General features: G+C 44.9%; 1 protein-coding gene across 2 annotated transcripts in view; it reads right to left on the minus strand.

Annotated features, from left to right (window-relative positions):
* Positions 1-26,248, minus strand: part of TMC5 (transmembrane channel like 5) — a 571,516-nt gene that overhangs the window by 302,856 nt on the left and 242,412 nt on the right. For both annotated transcript variants that reach the window (XM_078665241.1, XM_078665242.1), the window contains exons 7-8: positions 19,900-19,987; positions 11,479-11,727 (exon numbers count right to left, since the gene is read on the minus strand). In XM_078665241.1, the coding sequence (XP_078521367.1) occupies positions 11,479-11,727; positions 19,900-19,987 (337 nt within the window). The remainder of the gene's footprint in view (positions 1-11,478; positions 11,728-19,899; positions 19,988-26,248) is intronic.

Raw genomic sequence — 26,248 nt, forward strand, 5'->3', positions numbered from 1 at the left:
TGAGGGGGAATCTTCTCATTCAACTCCCAAGAAAAGAAAGGCTTCTGTTTCTGTGGAGAGAGTGGAGTCTAAAAGGAGTAAGCCTAAGGAGAAATTAACCTCATCTCTTCCTATTACTCCTGTGGAGAAACAGTCCAGTCTTAAGGAACCTGGGTCTGCACCTTCTACCAGCTCGCTGGCTTCTGCTCCAAGGCCTGTGGTGAAGACTTCAGCTCCGTCGACGACAACTTCGTCGACGACTATGGCCTCGTCGACGATAAGGTCTAAAGCTACGTCGACGACTGCGACGTCTACATTGACAACATCGACAAGTAAAATCTCGCTGTCGACGAAAAGGCCGTCGACGACGACCACGACGACTCCGTCGACGACAGGTTCGACGTCGAAGATGTCGACGGGGGCCCCGTCGACGAAGGTCCCGTCGACGAAGGTCCCGTCGACGAAGGTCCCGTCGACGAAGGTCCCGTCGACGAAGGTTCCGTCGACGGAGGTCCCGTCGACGATGATTCCGTCGACGATGGTTACGTCGACGATGGTTCCGTCGACGATGGTTCCGTCGACAAAAGTCCCGTCGACGACGGTTCCGTCGACGAAAATCGTGCTATCATCCGCAAAAGCATTCAAATCACCGCAGTCGAAGACCATGATCTCGATCCGGTCTTTTCAGTCGACAAGAGGTTCATCTACCATCAGTGAAGCTGCAGAGTTCACCTCATGGACAAAGATTTCGCCTTTGCCGCCGTCATCATTGCTAGAACAGGACTCAGATGGCGAGGAGTCCTCAGGTGCCGCCTACAGTCCTTCTCAGCTTCAGATAAAGAGCCAAGACACGGATGAGGAGGAGGTTTATTCCTTCAAGGCCAGACCACAATCTTCCAGATATGAGTCATTTCAGGAATCTGGTGATTACGATGAAGAGGAGGAGGAGCAGCATGAGGACTCAAGGGAGGAGGAACGTCAAGAGACGATTTCTATACCCATCACCCTTGTCTCTGATCTTAGGTTGATGTTAAACGACTACTACCGTCGCTTCCCAGAGGCGAATTCCTCGCAACCAGCTAGGCAGACGCCTTCCTCGCAGACACCTGAAGCACCTGCTCCCCAAGAACAGGGGGTGAGATCGCCGCAGGTTGTTACTATAAGGGACGACCTAACGGAATCCGACGAGGATGAGCAGCCCGAAGAAGGAGAACTCGTTCATGATGCTTCGGGGCAGGAATGGGACGAATACGTTTTACCATCGGCTGCATCGCCTGAACCACTCAAATCTACCTCCCCTCCTCAAGATATCGGAGGTTTTCACGATCTCATGGAAAGGGCGGCCAAAAGATTCAATCTGGATGTGGAGGTACAAGAGACGGATTGTTTCTTGTATGATTTCAAAGATGATAACAAGAGGTCGCTTCGCTCAATTCCGATTATCCCTCACATCTGGGAGGAGGGACTGAAGATTCTGAAAACACCTGCGTCTATAGCGGTTTCAGTTCCCCGCATTGACAAAAAATACAGAGCTCCAGAGTCCACAAAAGCCTGCCTCATTGGGCACCCCAGGCCAGAATCAGTTGTGACGCAGGCGGCGCAAAGAAATTCTAAGAACCCGGTGGCTACTTCCCTAGTGCCACCAGACAAAGAGGGAAGGAGAATGGATGGTGCAGGTAAGAGGTTTGCGGTCATGGCTGCCTCTACCATTAAAGCGGCAAATGCTATGGCACTGCTTGGACGCTACAACAGGCAAATGTGGTCTGATATTGCACCCATACTTTCTGCACTCCCAGAGGATAGAAAGGAGGAAGCGGCAGCCATACTTAAGGAAGGAGCTAAATCTGCTGCCGAATCTATCGACATCGCCATGGATGTCTCGTCCATGGCCTTCAGGCAGATGGCTGGAGCGGTTTCGCTTCGCAGGCAGGGCTGGCTCAAGGCGACGTCTTTTCGTCCAGAGGTGCAGGCGAAAATCGTTGATATGCCTTTTGACGGTGAAAACTTATTTGGGAAGCATATCGATGAGGCGTTGCAAGGCATAAAGTCGGACACGGATACAGCTCGAACGCTGGGATCTCTTCAGCAAGGAAGGTTTCAGTCCTTTCGGAAGAGGGGTTCAAGAGGTCAATTTAATCAAAGATCCTCTTTTCAGTCCAACCGATATCAGCCGTATAATCAGCAAGGATATCGACAGTATAACACTAACAACCAATTCAGGTCCTCCACCTCCTCTTACCAACAACAGTCCAGAGGCAAATCTAACGCCAGGGGGAAACCTCAGCAGTCTAATAGACGTCAATGATTTCAGGCCGGCGCTCCCCACACAACAGATCCCGGACAAAGACCACTATCTGTCTCAATTTTACACCAACTGGATGTCCATTACATCGGACAAATGGGTTTTAGATGTCATAAGCAGGGGCCACATTCTGGAATTTGTGGAAATACCTCCGGATCAACCCCCAGTACTCAGGCTCAACAAACATCGCCAGGAAATGCAGAAGGAAGTTCTCTCGCTTCTGCAAAAGGGAGCCATAGAGGAAGTGCCGCAACATCTCAGAGGGAGAGGCTTTTACTCGCATTTCTTCCTCATCAAAAAGAAACAAACCCGGAAATGGAGACAGGTATTGGACTTAAGGGATCTAAATCAATACATAAAAAAGATACCCTTCAGAATGTTATCGTTACAAGAAATCCTACTACTGATAAAAGAAAACGACTACATGGCGTCCTTAGATCTCATGGATGCGTACTTCCATATTCCCATTCTTCGGAAGCACAGGAAGTATCTCAGATTTGTCGTGGAGAGTCGCCACTTCCAGTTCAAGGTCCTGCCATTCGGACTCAAGTCAGCCCCGAGGGTATTCACCAAATGCATGGCCCCGGTGGCGGCCCATTTAAGACTGCAAGGGCATTACATTTACCCATATCTGGACGACTGGTTGGTGACAGGTCCATCTTTCAGGGACGCAGCAACATCTCTTCAGAGCTGCATCCGGCTGTTTCAGCGATTGGGCCTGAAGACCAACTTAGAGAAATCCTCGCTGACTCCGGCCAAGGGCATCCAGTTCCTGGGGGCATGGATATGCACCAGTGCAGGGAAAGCCTTTTCTTCCGAAGAGCGAATGGGAAAGATCATGAGGCTAACGGCATCACTTCAAGCAAAAAGGTCCACTTCCGTGAGGATATACAAATCCATGCTGGGGATGATGTCATCCTGCATCCCACTGGTACCAAACTGTCGGCTTCGAATGAGGCCTTTGCAGGAACAACTGGACGAGCAGTGGGTCCAGGCCAAAGGTACCTTCGAGGATCGCATTACCATCACGAGCCATATGAAGGTGGCAATGTCATGGTGGAAGATTCGAAAGAACTTGGATCAAGGCTTGAGCTTCATTCCTCTAGATCACGACTTCGTGATGACAACGGACGCTTCGCTGAAAGGATGGGGTGCGCATCTTCAGGAGCTGGAAATTCAGGGCCTTTGGTCAGACTGGGAAGCTCAGCTGCACATAAACATGTTGGAGCTCAAAGCGGTGTTCCTAGGCCTTCAAGCATTTCTTCCCAGAATACGCCAATCGTCAGTACTTATCCAAACGGACAGCACCACTACCATGTTTTACCTACTAAAGCAGGGCGGAACGAGATCCAAACAGCTGTCGACATTGGCGCAGAGAATCTGGAAATGGCTCATAACCAACGGAATTTCAATTCAGGTTCAGCATATTCAGGGAGTCCTCAACACACGGGCGGACGCCCTGAGCCGTACTACCAAGGCGACGCACGAGTGGGAACTACACCACACTCAGATTCGCTTCTTGTTTCAAAGGTGGGGCACTCCCACATTAGATTTGTTCGCAACGCAAAACAACTCAAAGTGCGTTCAATTTGCGTCCAGATACCATCAACAGGGCTCCAAGGGAAATGCATTCCTCATGGATTGGACAGGAAGGTTTGCATACGCGTTCCCTCCCTTCCCGTTGATACCGCGAATACTGCGCAAGATGAGACTGGAACCGTGCCGGATCATATTGATAGCACCAGCCTGGCCGAGACAGGCGTGGTTTTCAGACCTACTTCTTTTGTCGAGGGGCGAAAAAATCCAGCTCCCGACATTTCAAGACCTCATCTCCATGAAAGAAGGGCAAATTCTGCATCCGAATCTGCAATCACTAAAATTGTCAGCATGGAACCTCACGAGCGGGAGTTTCAAAATCTAGATATTTCGCAAGAATGCAGACATGTTCTCTCACAAGCTAGAGCTGTATCAACAAACAAAACATATGCAGCGAAATGGACCCGTTTCTGCCATTGGTGCAGCAGACAAAACTTGCATCCGTTTGAAGTACAACCTGAAGGTATCCTTCCTTACCTGCTGTCACTATCTAAGGCAGGTCTGTCGCATGCCTCGGTCAAAGTACACTTGGCAGCAATATCGCGCTTCCGGCGGAAGCCAAATGAACCATCTCTCTGGTCCTCCAGAATAATAAAGGAATTTATCAAGGGACTTTTTAGGGTTTACCCACCCATCCAACGCCCTCCTGTGCCGTGGCACCTCAACACAGTACTATCGCAGCTTATGAGGCCTCCTTTCGAGCCTATTCACAAGTCAGATTTACAGTTCCTGTCATGGAAAACAGCCCTCCTTCTCGCCTTAACATCAGCAAGGAGGGTTAGTGAAATCCAGGCCTTCTCAGTGGAGGAACCCTTCTTACAATTTCGTCAAGACAGGGTTATACTAAGAACAAATCCTACCTTTATTCCCAAGGTGGCAACATCTTTTCACCTCAATGAACCCATTATTTTGCCTACTTTTTTCAGCAATCCTTCATCGGAAGCAGAAAGAGCCTTACACTCTTTAGACATTTCCAGATGCCTAAAGTTCTACATTGAACGGACAAAAACGTTCCGCAGGTCCAAGCAATTGTTCATTGCTTTCGAAGGGCAAAGGAAGGGTCTTCCTTTGTCAAGACTGAGTATTGCCAGATGGATCTCCTCAGCTATCCTGAAATGTCATGAAAAAGCGGGGAAGCCGCTAGATTCTAAGGTGCATGCACATTCCACAAGGAAGATGGCAACTTCGATGGCCTTGTTTGCAGGAGTAGCGCTGCCTGACATCTGCAGAGCAGCAACGTGGAAGAGCGTGCACTCATTTACGAGACACTACTGTCTGGACACTGCGTGGAAAGAGGACACGGCAGTGGGACAAGCTGTTCTGAAGCGTCTATTTCAGTAAGGTATGACATGATGGCATAATTTGTTGTCTGTGCAGTACTTTGATTTATGTGTCAACATGCATTTATCGTATTCCTTATGCTGATGTGTTTTGTTATACCTATGTCTTACGGCAGAGCTTCCTTCTTAGTTCTGTCCTGGAAACGCTACAAATTTGGTGAGCACTGCTTACTACTCTGATACAAGCATGTGAATCTATGAAAGATGTAATACTGGAGAAGGAATTAGTTACTTACCTGTACACTATAGTTCTCCAGTATTATCTTTCATAGATTCACATGCGCCCGCCCGCCTCCCCGTTTCTCAGGCAGATCCTGTTTCTCGGTATTTATCCATGTCTCTCACTCGGGGACGGAAATCTGAGGCAGGAAGCTTCTGCTGGGGAGTGTGAGGGCAGGGCAGCAATGCTGATTGGCTGGCTTTTGGTCCAAACAAAGATATGGTCTGGTTACCAAATAATACAGCCCCTATGGGGATTTTCTATGCAGTTTTTCTTCTCTATGATACTGCTTGGTCATTCTGTTACCGTGAGACTCCCACCATGACGACGGGGAAGATACAAGCATGTGAATCTATGAAAGATAATACTGGAGAACTATAGTGTACAGGTAAGTAACTAATTCCTTGCCATTGTGCAACATTCCGTCCCTCATCTTGTGTTTTTTGCTTTTCACCCTATGTGGAAGGGTATGCCCAGACGTGGGTCCCGTGCTCACTACACCACTGGAGTCAAGCTATCCTGGCTGATATAGGTTGATAGCCAGAAATCGGTCCTAGGATGCTTGATTCTGGTCCAGGGAAGAGATAACTTGGCAGTTCGGTCTGGACTGTTCTCATGAGGCACAGGGTCAACACTTATTTGCATATGGCCATGTGTGAACTGGGATGGCTTGGTGAGCAAAATAACGATGGATTAAACCCAGATCTGTGACTGGGGGTGAATGTTTTGCCATTGTGCAACATTCCATCCATCATCTTGTGTTTTTTTGCTTTTCACCCTATGTGTGAAGGGTATGCCCAGACGTGGGTCCCATGCTCACTACGCCACTGGAGTCAAGCTATCCTGGCTGATGAAGGTTGATAGCCAGAAACCGGTCCTAGGATGCTTGATTCCGGTCCAGGGAAGAGATGGCTTGGCAGGTCGGTCTGGAATGTTCCCATGAGGCACAGGGTCAGGACTGATTTGCATATGGCCATGTCTGAACTGGGGTGGCTTGGTGAGCAAAATAACGATGGATTAAACCCAGTTCTGTGACTGGGGGTGAATGTTTTGCCATTGTGCAACATTCCGTCCATCATCTTGTGTTTTTTTCAACTCCTCATTGACAATCATTCCACTTGCAATAATTGGACATCTAGTGGTCACTGAAGCATCAGCAATGTTTTGGTGCGGCAACATTTCCAAGTTCATCTTGTACGATGTTGAGGACCAGACTTTATCACGTTGAACAGGTGTCGAATTTTCAATGCAGGCTAGGTCAATTGTTCCACTTGTGAACATTTGTCTGACTCTCTCACGTTCTTTGATAGATAGTTTTATATAACTGACAAAGACAATGTGCAGATCTTGCAAGGTGCTCATTGACTTTGATATCTGTAGAACAGTCTGAATGACCTCTCTGAAGTTCTGAATGGATGAAATCTTAACCAATTGCCATTGTGACATCTAGTCCACAACAACAGCAGTTTTCAATGAGGCTACTTTTTCGAATTTAAATTCTTAGGGTGTTTTTTTCTCTAGCTCTTGTACTAGCTTGTGCTTCGCTGGTTTGGTTGCATAATCTCCATCAAATAATGCATTTGTTGGAAGAAGATCATGCAACAGAATGTCCTTGATAAATTCACCCCTTTGCTTTGCTACATTAATCTCTCTATGTGCTTGCGAAAGCTGTTTTTTTGTAACCTGTTTTGTAGTGGCTGGTTGGATGAAACTCTTACTATGGCAATTGAACCTTGGAAGTTTAGCTTTAGTGATTATGTCAAACAGCCTTTTCTCTTTTAATACAAATCTCTCATGCTTCAATTCTGCTTATAATTTTGATCCATGTTTAAGGACATCTAGTAGATGATTCTTTATATCGCTATACACATATAGTTTGGTCACAAAGTGGTGTAGTCACACAGGCTCAGTGATTTCAAAGCAGTTTCCTTGGTGCGGCATGAAATGAAGAAGGCTGGTCAACATAGTTATTAAAACGTTCCTCTCTCTTTCCCGGAAGTTTGTGGTGAGGACAAGTTTCATGATGGTCTATTAATTCTGAATTTGTCATTTCTCTGAAAACATTGCAAATAGAAAGTACTTCATAGTAAACTCGTTGCCATTGAGCAACATATTAACTTTTACATGTCTGACCAAAAATTCCCTCAAGCCTTTTCTGTATCTCTGGATCACCTGTTTCAGTTTCATATCTTGAGCCATAGCATCCTTCCCACTCTGTCTTTCATCACAAAATGTCTATAGATTAATTTTCTGTAGAGGTATGGTTTTCCGCCTCTAGCTTCTTCACTCTTTCAAAATACCAGGACCTTTATCCCAGGTGGTTCATGTAATCGAAGTTGCAAAACACAGTAATCAGTGACTCCACAGTCTTCACATCCAGCTTCCAATCACCTTCTTGATCAGCATGTACCACGTTTTTCTCTAACAATATCATGTGTAAAATATTTCCCCAGTACTTGCAAAGTTCTGATTTTACTTCACACTATTTGACAAATTCTACAAACTTGGTTTCCAGTTTTTCCGATTTTTAACTGAGTGTATTGAAAGTTGACTGACTTTGCATTATGTCTTTTGAATGAAGTGCACCCTGTGCCTTGCTCACTTCTGGGATAAGATATGCAAACCTTAATTTGTCATTCTTGTTCCAGAAAGCATTCCAACACAAGGTTTCTATAGCCTTAGATATGATGAGCATACCTTGTAACGAACAAAGATAATAAGTTCCGTTCAATACTAACTTGACAGTTTTGCTTCCAAAGATTATAGCCTCACTAAGTACATTGTCAATGCTATATCCAATGAGATATTTCTGAACACTGCAACACAAACTTCATCACATGAAAAATGCCCATCATTGGATGAAGATCATCAAATTCTACTGGATTGCTCCTAAAAATGTGAGCTACAATACGGAAAACACCTTCATCGCAGAAAATTTGCAGGATAGGCTGGTTTTCAAGCTGAGCACGCACATTTTATAAATTGTTTAGAGATGTGTATACTGTTGCATAGTTTGCGACTGGAGATGGTAGTAGTGGTAAAAACCCAACCTTCTTTGGTGGGATGGCATTTTGAGAGATCAGAGCATGCAATCCAGCCCACAGAGGAACTGGCTTTTCTTCATCCTTCAGTCAGCACCAAGTGGTATGATACATTCAGTTAAATCAGCTTTGCAGACTGCAGCATCAGGTAGAAGAAGATCCGTGTCCTCAGCCACTTTTAAACTTTCTGGTAGACTGGGACATGTTAATGGCTTTTAGTGATTTTGTCCATGTTAGCTAGTCAGTGGGGTTATAAGTTTGCAGCTTTATTTGTTTATGCCTACAGCTGACACATCTTGTTTTCCAACAGCTAATTCATTGGTACAGTCTTGAAAAAGCATCATGGCAGTATCATGTTTGCTGGATTTTACAGTCAAAGAAGAGCTGTCTTCAAAATCATCGAGAGCAGCAATTGTTAATCCTATCCTTGTAAAGTGACTTGGAAGTGGTGTGCTGTCTGACTGACAAGGTTTTACAGCATGAGCTACTAACCAGTTACTGCTCTGTTCTATGTCATTATAACTTGTTGATCCACCAATCCTATTAATTTAAGTGATTAGCTCAATATCTTTGCACTATCATATTGCATGGGCAGTCATCATGTGTAGCGGAGTTTTCTTTTTGCCGTGATGTAATTCATAAAACAAGATTTAGAAAAGAGTGTACATTTGCACAGCATAAGCCTGTGAGTTCATGGGATTGTCTTCCACTTCTTTGCTTATTTCTTCAAAGCCATCATCAATGTTGTCGGCCTCTGTTCCGTACTCAAGAAGTTTAGTTTGTAACAGTTTTGCTTTGCTGATATCAAACAGTGATGTAAAACATTTTAAGACAACATCAGGCATTCTAGTTGACTCCCATGATTTGCGAAGCTCTGGGGCATCAAAAAATTTGTCATTAAGTTCAAAATATAAATCTTTCAGGATGTTTCTTAAAATGGTTCGTGCTGATTTTAATGTATCCTGTGATCTTATTTTGGCTGCAAGAACTTCAGGAGTCAAATCAGCTGAGAGCACCATAAATGGATTATGTTTTTTGTAAGACTGACAAAAAGGAATTTGTCATTGTACATTCTCACTTGATAAATCTTAATTTCATTATTATGGATCAATACTGTTTCATCAATGTTGACCATTATTTCTCTGATCTCACTGAGTGTGAACCCATGGCCAGCACTCAAGAGTGGCTTTAAAACTTCATTTGCTTTTTCAAAGAGTGCAAACGCAAACGAAGGCCCACAGTTACATTTCTGCTAGGAGCAATTTGTACATTCATTTTTTCGAATGTACGCAGGGATGCAGATCCAGTGGGCATCCAAATACATTCACCTCGCTGTTTAGATAAGCTACTTTGCTGAAAACGTAATCTTGGAAGAAACTAGCTGCAGATAAAAACATGTTAGCCCTTTGAGACTCACAAACTCTGTACTTTGTTCTTTCGTCATTCCCTTTGACTCCTGTTCCGCCTAAACTACAGATAACACTTTGAAGATCCTCTGCTTTCTGATCAGCTGTTGGAGGTGGACAAGGGGTAGCCCTCTCTCTTCTGAGTCGATGGACATTGGGTTTGGTTGTCGTGGCTTTCTCGGAAGACTTGGTTTCTTGTTGTGATTCACTGGTTTCTGCTATTTTTTGAAGATTTTTTTCCAGGTTTTTTTTTCAATTGTATATAACATGTAGCACTTGTTACAATTATAATTTTTTTTTATCCTCTTCACCTATCAGTTTCAATCTTTTGTGACCTTTGTGTTGCCGTATTTCTGCAGCATCTCAAACTCTCTTCTGTCCAACCTAGCTTTTTTTGTAAATTAGTTTAGCCTATGACACATTTTTCTTTGTTGAAGGAGTCCTCAAATCTTGTAGTTAGCAATACAATGTCAGGGGTTTAAGAGCCTCTGCTACCACATGCTCGTCTCAAGTTTACAAATTTTAAAACCTGAAACAAAAACAATATTTTAAAAAGTTACCAATATGATGGATAAAACACATCATTATAGAGCCCCCATTTTGGAAAATGGCAGAAGGGTTGCTCTAAGAGGTTATTTACTGTCTCTATAAGACTACTTGACCACCACATCATGTGCTTTGACACACAAATGAAGTACATAGGCCTCATTGTTCCTGAAATATTATATCACTGCAACACATCCACCATTTTTAAAAACGTTGTTCAGAAAAATTGGCCCAGATTAGCAATGTGACCCAAGGTAAATTACCTCTCTAATGATACAAAAACTCATATTAAACAATACAAATCACTGGACAACTATTTTTTTACGGTGGTATATCCAGGGGCCTGGACTATTAGGGTGAATGTAGAAACAATAGGCCAATGGTGTGAGGAGACTGGTCTCCACTTCAGATAAGATGCTGTATAGAAAGTGACCCATGCCTTTTAAATGCAGCTTTGTAAGATTTGTATGAGAATTGATCTATAAAGTAGAGAGTTTTGTTTTGCTAAGCGAACCATACAAAATCTTATTTTCAAAGTTATAACAATGTTTAATCTAGGTGTTTGAGGAGCTTGATGACAGGTCTCCTACTCAGTCACCTCTTTAGTCAGCCATAGTGGCAAGAATCTTGGATTTCAAGTCAATCTAAGACATATCTTAGGAAGACAAGTTTAGGCAATATCTACCAGTTTTGAACAATCAAAATTTAAATGTATCCTGTAAAGCTCAAGGGAAATATGTATGCAAGCTCTTAGAAATATATATATTTTGTACAACCACAGTGTCAACTGTTCATGTTAACAATAATACACTTAAGCTGTGTGACCACCTTGGCCAGATTTCGGCCAATTTGTGGTTGGGATCAGAGCCTAAAATTAAGTCAACTTTGATAGGAGAAACAATTATTATAAGAGTGGTGTTTAATAATTGTTAAACCTGTAAGGATTGTCCTCTTCTTATGCCTATTTGTGCATTTCTCTGTATGAAAAGATGTTTTCAAATCTGAAACCTTGATTAACCAATGGTCAGATGTTTATACCGGTACTTACAGCTCCAGTGAGAAGCTCCAGACCACTAAAGAAGCGGTTGTTTGGTGGCAGATCTACAAGCTGTGGGATTGTTATGAAGCTAAAGTTCACAACAAATGAGAAGATGTTAAAAGTCAGCAACCACTTCAGAAATATGAAATAGGAGAGAACGCTTGTTCCAAACTTTCCGCCAATTTTTTTCAGGGTCTTCTGCCAAAGTCGCAATGACTGAAACACATCTGAGATAAATTCTTTAGATCCTCTGAAGGACTGAAATGAAGAAAAGAAAAATATGTTAATGCAGTGCAAACAAAGTTAATTTTGTATTATATATGAATAACTGTACAGTCAAAGGCCTTCAAGAGAATCCATTTTTTGGATTCTCACGGAAAAGACTTAGATTCTCATTGCAAGTTTGTTGGAACAGGGTTGGGAATTTACCATTAGTGGAAAAAAAACATTTGCCACATGTTTAATACCTCATATTCAGAGTTTTCAACAGAAGAATTAAGCATAACCTGCAGAATTGGATTTTAACACACCAAAATGTCACGCTTTCCCTTTCTTACAAACCTTTTTCCCCCAGTAAATTTCAACACGTTGGCCTGCTGGAATTTATCAAGGGATCACTGCGAGGGTGTGATAATTATTAACAAGTATTTGCATACGGATCAACACTTAACTTTAAGCTCGTAATGAGGACCAAAGGGTTAATTAAGTGTGTTGACAGCAACTCACCACAAGGGCCTTTCAGGCGATTTTCTAACTCTTGTGTCTTAGTCCTGCTTCTTCTTGTCCCCACAGCCTTTGTTTGAGGCAAATAGTACATATAGGTTGTCCTCTAATTTGAACTTAACCATTACACCTACATTTTATCTCTTATTCTTATCATAAACGCCCTCATTATAAGTAAAGTGGAGTGATAAACTTATTTGGTCTTAGTAAAATGACCACACTCTACAATAACACAATTTAATTTACAAGATGCTGATTTGCACATGACAAACCAAATGGTTTTCTGTCCACATTTTCCACTAGCAGAAAGCACTCCTTTTGTTGTGCTGAAATAAATAATCTATATAATCAAAGCAAAGTTGAATTTGCCTTCATGCATCTTTTGGGATTGTGCTGCATCACTTAGTTGAAACAAGAATCATTAAATATATAATGTCAAAGATTTGTAAATGTATTCTCACAAATCTCATGACGGAAACACGCTTATTCATAGTTATTGCATTGTTTGGCTTGATTTGTATACAATATTAATAAACAATGTTTCATAAATATCTAAATGCATAAACAATAATACATTTGATTGTCCATGTTGTCTATAAATGTGAAAAGATTCTAAAGAAAATGTAAAGATTTTGTATCTCTATGTGACGCTGTCGAACAAAACTATTTGCCCAAGTGGAAAAAAGTAGAAAAACAATTAAATAAAGGAATGTAAAGTTGAACGTGGTCCTTTTCAATAAGATGAATAAAAATGTATTGTGCTAAAAACAAACTAGGGTATGTTATTCTCAATACAATGTATGTTTGATCCTCTTCTACTAGTTAATATATGGCTGTACCCCACGTGATAAAGCACACTTTTTCATTCCTGACACCCCCTCTAGACCTGCAGTCACCTACAGCCCATTGGACCATCTCCTCATGCACTCGGTTGTAGGCAATATGTCATGACTCCACCACTCCCTCACCCCATTCTATCCCCTCTCTCTATCTCCCCCCCACCCACTCTAAATGACAATTTACACCCCATTATATCCCCTCTCAGTTTCCCCCCTCCTCCCCCTCCCTCAATCAAACTGACTATTCTCAATCTCTTCTTACCTCTCTCGCTCTCAACATTATAACCTGCTACGACTCCCTTATCTCACAATCTTCTAGTGTTCATGCCTCGCTCCCCTTCTCTACCTCCGACTCTCCCTCCCCCCTCCTTGAGTCCTTCACCCCCTCTAATCCCCTGGCTACCCACACACCTCCCCTTTCTCCATTATCAATACCTAATGCTCTAAGCTCTATCTCACATGTCTCTCCTCTTACCCCCCTCTCCCACATCCCTCCCCATACACCTCACCACTCACTCCCTCTATGACACCTCCTACATCCCCCACTCACCCCCTGGTCCCCCCGCTTCTAACTACAAGCTCTCTCCCACACTCCTCCCACCCCTCGACTGACTTACCAACTCTCCCTCTGCCCCTTACCGCCTGGTTCCCCCACGCTCCATTAATTACCCCCTCCCATGCACCTCCCCCCCTTAACTCTCTCCTCACCTCTCCCACTACCATGTACCCCCCGATTCTACCCCCCTCCTTACACACTCCCTCTCCTTCACTCCTCCCTCCCTACGACTCTCATACCTTCCCTCCCTCTGGCTCACATCCCCGCACCCCCTTAGCAGCCACCTTTTACCCTCCACAACCACCTCCTCTCACTTCCCTACTATCTCTGATTACCCTCAATCCAACAGGTTCACCTCTTCCTACTTCCCCGACGCCACCTTCTTCTAACTGTCAGCCTGAAAAGTACAAGTTTTCCACATTCTCCTCGTGTCCGCTTCTGCCCCACAAAAATGATATCCCCCCACATTTTAATCCCACCCCCCTCCCCCTCCAGGTTTCCCCCCATCCTCCTCACCGTCCCCCTCCACCACCCAACCCCAACACTGTCATCCTCCCAGTAAATACAGACCCACCTCTCACATCTAACCACACATTGGCATCCCCCAATATTGAACTGGTCCTCACATCCCTAGTTTTAGAACTCTACTCCCTCAGAAACGAGATCTCCCTCCTTACCAAAACCATCTCCTCACACAATGACACTCTCTGCAACCCTTCCACTTTTTGTCCTCTTAACACGTTTACCTACAGCAACACTCCTCCCCACTCCAATATTGACACAACCAGTCCCATTCACACCCATCCTTTCCTAATTATCCCGCCGACTTGGACAAAAGGCCCTCACCGCAGCATCCTGGTACTCACTTACCATCCTCAGAAAGTAACATATCGACTAACGCTCCAATCTCGCCCTCCCCACCCTTGCCCACCTCTCCCCAGATTCATCAATCTAATATCCCAGTCCTCTTAGGAACTAGCAGACTCCCCCCTCCTTCGACCTCCCCGAGACCTCCCCAACAACTTAGACCTATCCCCCCTTGTCCTCCCTCACAATAACCCGACCCCACTCCCCTATGTTGCATGCTGATCAACTGCCGCTCCGCTTCATGCCATGCCACTGAGATTGCAGAAACCATTCTCAGCGAAGACATTGACATCGCATTCTTATTTGAAACCTGGCTCACCGTCCACTCTACCCCCATCCTTGACTTACTTATTCCCCCTGGCTATTCTATCATTAGGAAAGATAGAATCGAACAAACAGGAGGTGGACTCGCCTTAATTTTTAAAGCTGAACTTAACATCTCACTTGTCCCCCTTCAAGATCCTTCATCCTTTGAATACCTCTGCGCCGATCTCACTATACCTGACTCCCCCTCCATCCGGCTGCACTCGATCTACCACCCCCCGGGTAATAACATCCCCTTTACAGAAGTTATGACTGATCTTATTATCCAAGCGTCACTCTCACACCCTAACAATCTCTTTCTCGGTGACTACAACATCCATTGGAACAAAAAGGATGACCCTGCGGTCATCATATTCAATGACACCATGAATGTCACCAATATGACCCAAATCTGCCATTCTCCTACCCATAACAAAGGTGCCACCCTTGATGCTATCATGACCAGCGGTGATCTGGCCTCCCTATCTAACATAATTCCGGTTGACTGGTCTGACCACTACCTAATCCTTTTTACCATGAATAGATCCGTTCCTCGCAGCACCCCCACGTAACCTTCACCTCATTCCCCCTGGACAATTGAAATCGACAATTAAGAACCACTTACTTCTTCCTCCACTCTCTGATAGCACCAACGATCTAACTAACCACTATAATAACTCTATTCGTGAAGCCCTCGACCAAATTGCTCCAATTAAATTCAAACAACAAAAAAATATCCCTCCTAAGTCTTGGTTCAATACCGATCTAAATAATCAAAGACGATCCCTTAGACATTCTGAAAGGGTCTGGAGGAAGCATCCGACTGTTGAAAATCTGGCTCTACTCAGAGCTGCTAGAGCCCAATACAAAAAACATATCTTCAATGAAAAAGCCTCCTTTCTCCGGACTCAGCTTGATCAGGCAAGAAACCGCCCGAGAGAACTCTTTAACATTGTAAAAAAACAAACTTCCACTGGCCCTCCCAAAATTTTAGCCTCTACCGACAGATGTGAAGAAATCGCTAGCTTCTTTACTAACAAAATCAACTTGATCGAACTATTCTTCTCCTCCCTCCCGCTCTCACTCCAACCTCCCCCCACCCAACACACCCTCTCCACCTCCTCTAACTCACCTTTGTTCTCTCTATCAACTCCTCTCAATCCCTCTCAAGCCCTCTCTTCCAACCTGACCACGTTCTGGAACTTAACACCCCGGCTAAAAACAATGACCCGTGGAGTGACTTTAGTCCAGTATCTGAATCTACGATCACTAATATCATTACCAAACTCAAACCTTCCTCCCACTCCAAAGATCCTCTTCCCGCACACCTGGTTCAAGAACTTAATTCTATCATCGCACCTATATGGACCAAAATCATCAACTCTTCTCTTTCCACTGGCTGCGTTCCCGCCTCTCTTCAACTTGGTCAAATCACACCTATTCTAAAAAATCCCACGACTGACCCTAATGACCTCAGCAACCTTCGCCCTATCTCTAACCTTCCATTCCTCTCTAAAGCCCTAGAGAAATGTGTCCTACTACAATTAGATAAACACATCATCACCTACAATCTACTTGATGTTTTCCAATCTGGCTTCAGAAAGGGAAGTAGTACCGAAACTGCTATGCTAAACATTACCGACGACATCCATCGCTCACTAGATAGGGGGGAATCCTCAATACTAATCCTCCTTGACCTCTCTTCTGCTTTTGATACTGTACACCACCGCACCCTTCTCAACATTCTTAAAGCTCGATTTGGCCTTGAAGGTAATGTTTTAAATTGGTTCTCCTCATTCCTTCATAACAGATCACAACAAATCAAGCTCAACCACTTCCTCTCTAAACCCCAACCCGTCTCACTCGGCATCCCTCAAGGATCCATCCTCTCCCCAACCCTATTCAATCTGTTCATGGAACCACTCACTCTCATCCTCAAACAAGCCAATATCAGTTACCACCTCTATGCCGATGACACCCAACTATACTACAAGGACAAATCCCACATAGACATACTTCACCTCAATGACACCTTGACTAAAGTTCAAACCTGGTTCCATCAGAACCATCTCAAACTTAACCCGAAAAAAACTGAAATCATACTGTTCTCCCCCAAAAACAATTCCCTTCCCATCCAACTCTGGATCAATGACATCAAAGCTCTTCACTGTTCACTCTCCACTTCTAAGTCCGTTAAATCCCTAGGCATCAGTATTGACCAGAACCTCAATCTCATACCCCACATTAAAAATGCAGCAAAAAGTGCCCTTTTCACCCTTCTACAATTCAAGAAAATTAAACCATTTATACCAGCAGCAACTCTGGCCGGCACACCTAAAATCCATCTTGCTCCGATCAAATCTGTCCTCAATCTAGCTGCAAGACTCATCTCCGACTGTAAAAAATTTGATCACATCTCCCCCACCCTCAAGATCCTCAATTGGCTCCCAATAGAAGGAAGATCCACCTATAAGATCGCTTGCATCACACACAAGGCTCTCCACCAAAACACACCTTCTTACCTTTCAAACAAACTACACAAAGCAGGATGCTCCAGGTCCCTGAGAAGCACAAACTCCCTTGTCCTTAGCACTCCTAGACTCAAATGTCAAAAGACCCAATCCTGTGCTTTCTCTGGCAACGCTCCTACAATTTGGAACTCTCTCCCCAAAGATCTTCGCTGCAACCCCTCTTACTCTCTCTTCAAAAAAGAACTCAAAGTACTTCTTCTCAACAAATACTGGGTTAAATAACGCAAGCTCTACAGATTACACTTTCATTATGTATTTTTGCTTTATTATGTATATTTGATTCCATTACGTATATTTGCTTTTTGTTTTTCTATTTCTCGCACAAACATTCATTGATTCTCACCTCCATGTAAAGCGCTCTGATACTCTTGGGTCCAGCAGCGCTATATAAAACCTTTGAAAATAAAATAAAATAAATAAAAATGACTGACAGCTCGCTTCATGTCAATGCTAGCCACAAGTCATCTGATGTCAACTGGAAACACAAATCTGTTGCTTTTACCCAAAATGCACTCTTTCTGCACTAGAGGCTATCCAACCCAATGAATCCTTTAATCTTTCATAGCATAAACAAATCTTACTTTTATCTCCTACCTCACACTGTCCTCTGCCATCAGTCCTGCCCAGCCACAATTCTCTCTCTCCTCCAATATGGCCCAAAGCCTCATCAAGCCTCAGAGCACACTGAACATCAATTGCCTAACCCTAGGAGGTTTGCTCACATCAGAAAATGTGATCAAACTTTGTATAAATGAGGCATACCATCGGTGGCACATGGGATTTCCTATGCATCCACTGGGTGATTTGAATGCAAAACTCCATCTATTAAAAAAGGTAGTCATGGATTTGTGCCAAAAATGTATGTCTCCTAGATGAGGGTGTAGTATTGAAAAAAGGTTTCTTTTCTTATAATATTTCCAACTGTGCATGTGTGCTGTAATGTACATCACACATAATAACTTTCACATCTAGAAACTAAGTCTATATAAAGTATTTCGCACCGGAAGGGTACCCTCTCAGTAAAAACCTATATTAGACATCAAATACACACCTTTGGACTGTGGTGCAAGGGTAAGCGTGTGTTGCCATGTTGCCTAAAGTGCAACAGGACAGAGAGAGAGAAAAATAGCACCAAATCTCACTAGATATGACCCTGTTCTGTTCTCTACCTTTGATGCAACAAATCGACACCAGCATAAATGCTCCTATACATTAGATGTGTACTGTGCAATAAAGTAGACACTCAGTTGGTTGTTTGGTGAAATGAGCACATCATTTAGGTGTTATTTTTTTATGTGAGCCTGGACTGGTAATCTTAGTAGACCGACCTGTGTGTCAAAACCTATGGGTGTTTGCAATGCAAAAGGTTCATCTTTCAAGCGCCAAACATCCTTGGCGCTGGAGTTTGGTCATTTTGCATAGTACTAGCGGCGGCATGACTTAGCAAATCTCGGCCTTTGTCTCAAAATACATTGAGGGAAGGGTGGGGTTAGAGAAGTGCCCCTGGAATTTAAATTTCCTGTAAAGCATGTGAGTGACATACATTTTGGCCCTACCTGGTTCCGCGAGATCACTACACCCTCCTAAGCTTGAAGAACTCCAACCACAAAGAGTACGTATTGCCAATGTTGCTTTTTAGGGAGGGGATAGAAAAGAAGTGAAGGAAGCACAAGGTATGCATCATTCAAATCAATACCAACACTAACATTCAGAACAGTAACGCTCAAAAGTAAGCATATCCTATTGGGTGGGTAAAGCAACAAGTGCAAAAAAACAACTGCAGTAGAGGTGGCCTAACAACCAGAGCTACTGACTTTCGAGATAAGAAATCAGTAGTACTTAATTTCAGCTAGTGATGCTGGTGGGGCACAACAGTACTCATTGTTAGAGACCAGCACTTATTTTTCCTCTGATCCAGCGCAAGAAAAATAGAAACGAGGGAAAAAAGGAGGAAAAGACAGAAAAACAGTGCCAGAGGGAGAAAATAAGGGTGAAAAAGAACCTGCCAGAGTGAGATAAAGAGGCCAGGGTGGGGGTGGAAAATGAAAGAAGCATGAGGTAGAATCAGGACTACTAGCCTTGGTATACAGTACACCAACCTTCAACAGCGCTTTCCGTGAGATTCTGAGCATAAATATGGGCCTTTGCACTTATTATATTACAAGTTAAGTACTGGGAGCCTGGTTTCAGGTTCAGCTACAACTCAACATCCTGTAGGTCTGTGCAAATAACTTAAATCTCTGCATACCTTAAAACATGAATCTGCCCTTGTGTAATGTAATCTGGTGCTCAAGTAAAGCGCTATAATACCCATGTTTGCATTTTAACATAATGCATTGTGAAAAAGCAAACAAAAAAATCAAATTTCTTCTCTTTTTAGAAACTATCTCAAAGCTTTATAGATAACGAAACACCAATAATAGTATTACATTTTTCTTTGTTATTTATGCCAAATTTGTTTGAATGAAATCGTACATTTCGATATACATTGTACAATTAATGTTTGTGTACTGTACTGTAGATACAATTTAGTAAACATATATTTCAAATACAAAATAAGTTTAAGAATATATCATTAAAATGTATTAAATATGATAAGAACTTAACTTACCAATGTTATGGAGTACATGCACTGGGTACAACAATTTATACTGCCACCTTTATTTGATTTCTTATTCTTTGCTTCCTGCACCTTATCCCTGGGGGAAAAAAGAGAACATACATAACACAACTGTGCACATCTCAAAGTAACGAGGTTGCCATTGGCAGCATAATGAATATCTGCACATTCAAGTTTTACTCATGGAACATACAAGGATCCTGTGTCTAACTTTAAAAGACAAAGGTAGGCACATCCACCTTGAAGACCATATTTTTTAATTCTTGATAATACAGTTGAGGGATTTATTTGCATATAACACGTGTGCAGCTCTTTTAAATTAACATCATATATTACATGTGTCCCTGACCTGTCTCTGAACTGTTACCCAATGGCCCAATTACTTCCCATTAATGTGCATACTCCGAGGCCTGGCCATCTAGGTCTTTGTTATTAGTTGTATAGGACACCCCGCAGCTGAAAAGTATCATGGAGGTGTCAGCCTCAACAAGAGATGAGTAGCCCAAAATCCAGCTTTCGACAATTTTCTGGGATGACATCAATGACTCCTGTGGAATGGCCAATGGACCTCTATCTCCTTTCTCTCCCGCTCGGTTTTTCATTAGTTTTTCACTCGTTTTTCTACCCTCTTTTTATTCTCCTTTCTGCACTTTTCTGCATTTCTGCTCCTTTCTGTTCTATTTCCTTTTTCCTTTACTCCTCCTTTTCCCTCCTTTCCAGGCTGCTTTCCCTGCTGCTGCTGCCCTCATGCCCCCCTCTGGCACAACCAGTGTGACCGGCCCAATCCAGCTCCGCTCCCCGCTCCCTCATCCCAGCTGTCCAGCCCTCCCCGGCCCCAACTTAATGACGGCCGCTGTGGGAACAGACGAGCAAGATCACTGAACCAATGTCCGTGAAATTGCTCCCCCTCCCTCGCAGCTCCACCGTTAAGTGAGGCCTGCCCCTGCACTCTCGAGTGTTTGGTGCTTTAGGTTCTCCTCCACCCGCAGGTTTCCCTGTGCCTCATCCCAGGTGGTCCAGTGGACCTCTATCTCCTTTCTCTCGCTCTGTTTTTCACTCATTTTTGTCATTCATTTTTCTACCCTCTTTTTATTCTCCTTTCTGCACTTTTCTGCATTTCTGCTCCTTTCCGCTCGATTTGCTTTTTCCTTTACTTCTCCTTTTACCTCTTTTCCTGCCCGCTTTCCCTACCGCTGCTGCTACTGCAGCCCCTCCCCCCCAGCATGACCAGCACGACAGGCGCAATCCAGCTCCCCTCCCTGCTCCCGCCTCCCAGCTGTCCAGCCCTTCCCGACCCCTACTTAATGGCGGACGCTGCGGGAACAGATGAGCAAGACCACTGACCCATTGTCAGTGAAATTGCTCCCCCTCCCTCGCAGCTCCACCATTAAGTGAGGCCTGCCCCTGCACTCTCGAGTGTTTGTTGCTCGAGGCCCTCCTCCACCCACATGTTTCCCTGCACCTCATCCCTGGTGGTTCAGTGGACCTCTATCTCATTTCTCTCGCTCCGTTTTTCACTCGTTTTTCTACCCCCTTTTTATTCACTTTCTGCACTTTTCTGCATTTCTGCTCCTTTCTGTTCTATTTCCTTTTTCATTTATTCCTTCTTTTCCCTCCTTTTCTGCCCACTTTCCCTGTTGCTGCTGCCCCCGGGGCACCTCCCCCAGGCCCAATCCAGCTCCCCTCCCCGCCTCCCAGCTGTCCAGCCCTCCCCGACCCCCACTTAACGGCGGCCGCTGAAAGGCCGCGCCGTTGGCACACCGCAAGCCCGTCCGCGACCAGCACCAGGAATCCTAGACCTCCACACCGCCAACCCTACGACCCAGCAGCACTCCATGCACTCACCCAGGCCACAACAACAACTGCATGCTAGCCTCACCAGCCGACACCCACGGACCCTTCAGCTGTCACCGCTGCCGACAAACCTACACCACCGCTAGGAACACGAACCCAGCACTACCAGACCACAAGAACACACCCGTACCGAAGACCTTGCAATGCATCCTCCTCAACGTCCGATCACTCTACAAACATGCCACCGAAATCTGGGATCTTCTCAACAGCATGACCCCGGACGTAGCGTTCTTCACCAAAACCTGGACCAACACCACCTCGGGGCCAGACATCGCCATTCCCCAGGAAGGACCGCCCCACCCGCCCAGGAGGAGGAATCGCCATCGTCTCCAAATCCCCCCTCCGCCTGAGCACACTCCCCGACGAAACCACAGACCTGATGGAACACCTTCACTTCAAGGTACTGACCAGCCCTACCACCACCCTCCGAGGAACCCTCATCTACGGACCCCCTGGACCACGTGGACCATTCACCAACTCCATCACAGACATTATCTCCCCGCATGCCATCGCATCCACCAACTACAACCAATTGGACCCCAACACCATATCCCTCCTGGCCAACCTCAACAACATTGGGCTCCGCCAAATCGTGACCGAACTAACGCACTCAGCAGGACACACCCTCGACCCCCTCTTCACAATAGGAAACTCCATCACCTTCAGCCACACCACCGAACTCCTGTGGACTGACCAACGATGCATCCGCTTTACCTTCAGAACACCCACCATCCACAGACACCAGCACCTGCTCCCACGAAGAAACTGTACCAGAATCACCGACGACCAGCTCACCTCCTCACTCAGCAACTCCACCCCAACCATCGCGAGAAACAACGACCCCAACACCGCAGCCCTAATCCTGCACAGATGGATCTCCGACAGCGCCAACACCATGGCCCCCATCAAGAAAAACACCACCCAACTTCGAGAGTCCAGATGCACTTGCCGCTGCCTCGAAACGGCCAGGAGGAACACCACATCCACAGAAGCACACGACAACTTCAGAGCCGCTACCAACACCCACCACGACAAAAAGCTATTGAAGACAGAATCTCCACAAACGCACACAACAGCAAAGAACTCTTTGACATCATCAAGGAGTTCGCCCAACCCACCAGCGAGTCGATGGACATCCCTCCCTCACAAGACCTCTGCGACAAACTCAGCACCTTCTTTCACCACAAAATCAATAGCATCTACGAGAACTTCGACGAAGACAACCAGCACACTGAACCCCCGCCAACCACCCCAGACATTCTGCAGCCAGCGACAACTGGACAGCCCTCACCCCCGAAGACACAATGAAGTCAATCCACTCTGGGGCTCCCACGGACCCCTGTCCCACCACATCTTCAACAGAGAAGCCGACACCATCGCACCCATACTCCGCCACACCATCAACCGCTCCCTGGCGACCGCCTCATTCCCTGACGACTGGAAACACGCCGAGGTCAACCCCCTCCTGAAGAAACCCTCGGCGGACTCGCCCAATGTCAAAAATTACAGACCCATCTCCCTGCTCCCATTCCCAGCAAAAGTCATTGAGAAAGCCATCAGCAGCCAACTCGCCACATTCATCGAAGAGCACAACATCCTCGACTCCTCCCAATCCGGCTTCGGAAAAAAAACACAGTATGGAAACAGCCCTCCTTGCTGCAACAGACTAAATACACACCCTACTGGACAAAGGAGAAACAGTAGCCCTCATCCTCCTCGACCTATCAGCAGCGTTCAACACAGTTTCTCACAGCACCCTAATACGCAGATTCCTTGATGCAGGGATCCAGGACAAGCCCCTCGAATGGATCCGCTCCTTCCTCTCGGGCAGAACGCAGCGGGTCAGACAACCCCCTTTCCTCTCGGACCCTACACCAATCACCTGCGGAGTCCCTCAGGTGTCCTCCCTCAGCCCTACGCTCTTCAACGTCTACAAGGCTCCACTCGCCCTCACCGTCAGAATCTACGGACTCAACATCATGTCATACGCAGACAACACCCAACTCATCCTCTCCCTATCCAACAAACCCAACACTGCCAGACACAACTTTCGAGAAGGCATGGAAGCTGTCGCCAAATGGATGAAAAACAGCTGCCTACAACTAAACACAAACAAAATGGAAGTACTCATCATGGGCCCAAACCCAGATGCCTGGAACGACAACTGGTGGCCCCCCGCCCTCGGAAACCCACCCACCCCCACGGGCCACGTACGCAACTTGGGAATCATCCTGGACTCCGATCTCAAAATAAACCGTCAGATCAACTCTGTCTCGTCCTCCTGCTTCCACACCCTCCGCTCCTACGTAAGACCTTGAAATGGATCCCCCTCAAATACACAAAAAGACCGTCACTCAGGCCCTGGTCACCAGTAGACTCGACGACGGCAACTCACTCTATGCCGGAATAAACAAAAACGTCACCCGCAAGCTACAGAACATCCAGAACGCGGCTGCAAGACTTGTCCTCAGCCTGCCAAGACACTGCCAGATCTCCCGGCACCTGTGCACACTCCACTGGCTCCCCATCGAGGCCAGAGTCACCTTCAAGATGCTCACCCAGGCACACAAGACCCTACATGACACAGGACCAGCATACCTGAATAGCCGACTCAATTTCCACACACCCCAAAGGACCCTATGATCAGCCCAGCTCTCCTAGGCTGTGGTCCCCCGCACCAGAAAGACCAGATCGGAAGGCCGCTCCTTCTCCTTCCTTGTGGCCAGAGCCTGGAACGCCCTTCCGCTCCACCTCCGACAGACAACATCGCTTCCCATCTTCGCAAGAAACCTCAAAACCTGGCTCTTCGACCGACCCCCTCCTTGATGGACTGGTACCTTCAACCCCCCTATCCCCAGCGCCTTGAGACCCTTACGGGTGAGTAGTCACGCTTAACAAACACTTGATTGATTGATTGATTGATGGTAATTTAAGGTATAATGGGCAGATTACCAGGCTATATTTTGAATGCTCTTGCATTTTGAAGTGATGTTTCCAGTCACTGGAAGCCAATGATAGGAAGGGTGCCATGGTCGATCTTACATCCAAGTCTTCCTTGTCACACTTTGAGGGTGAGAACTCACCTCATAACTCCTCATTGTGAGTGACCTGGTAAATTGCACCACTTGTGCAGTAGCTGCAATTATAAATTAGACAGATTTTAACAACACTTGGAGTTGAATTTCTGCAGGTAACTTCAAGGAACATGCCGAATTAGGTGGTATTGCACCAAAATCTGTATTAACAGAATTTATTTGGACCAATAAGTAACAAATACCGGGCTGGGCCGCTCATAATGAAGATGATGGATGAGGAGGAAATATAGGAATCACTCTTTCTGGAATAAGAGCAATCAATAAACTATGTGCATTTGCCCCAGTTCTCTCCCCTGATTCAGAAAAACATCAGCAGAACCTTTTGTCTAAAATTAATTATTCATTAAGTATTATTCACACGTCAGCAACTCCACCATTTCCAGTCCACAGCAGCCCTTCATGGGCCAGTCTAAGTGGGCATCTGGCACTAATACCTGACAGCAGTGATTACTCTACCTCGTGGTATTACTGCTGGTTTTAGGGCCCCGACAGAAAAGTGAGAGAATGACTAGCAGTAACAAGATTACCACTGATTAATTACACGTTTCCCAGTTCTTTATCATTGGCCTTTTGCTGGTAGTAATCAATGATGAAATTACCTTGAGGAGCCACAGTAACTCTACCACTGTTCATAACAGAAAACATGGTCTAGTATGAAAAAGTGTTACCACTCTGGTGTGTTATGACAGCCCTATATAAAGAGGGTGTATGTTAAAAGACATCCAAAACTTCCATATTCTTTACACACTGGTGTCTAGGTCTAACCTTGCAGGCTTTATGTTCCTGGTTTACTAAGCTAACTAAACACCTGTGGGTCTGTACCATTTCTAAGTCGAGATGAACAAGCGCTCACTCGCATGTTTTTATGAAGAAGATTTACCTGGTGTTTTTTATATAAAATATAATTGCATTCTAGTATGTGAATCCCATACCTAACAACATAAAATACATTCTGGTGTACATAATCATCTTCCAATTGTAGATTCTTTATGAGTGTTGGAATCATGTATACACTGTAACGAGGGGGTGTAGTAAATGATCCTTTCTTTTAAGGCAGGTCTAGGATCCTCGACCTACCATATAGGAAAAATTGTAATGTTTTTCAGAACATACACAATGAATATACGTGGATACATATGGTTCATTACTCAAGAAAGAAAACCAATATAAGAATGTGGGTTAGTAGTTGGGAAGGATGTGAATCCCTCTCAAATAACAAGTTTTCGACCTTCCATTGTATCAGTTGAATCTCTCAGGAAAGCGAAGCAGAGCAGTCCAAGGCCTACTCAGGGGTGTAGGCATACAACAAGCAACGCCCCATAATTGTCTAGTCAGTGCTTCTCCTTTCAAGAAAGCATTGCTTTATTCCACACACACAACTCTATACTACG

The sequence above is a fragment of the Lissotriton helveticus genome, chromosome 10 (assembly GCF_964261635.1).
Source record: "Lissotriton helveticus chromosome 10, aLisHel1.1, whole genome shotgun sequence".
NCBI classification, from domain to species: domain Eukaryota; kingdom Metazoa; phylum Chordata; class Amphibia; order Caudata; family Salamandridae; genus Lissotriton; species Lissotriton helveticus.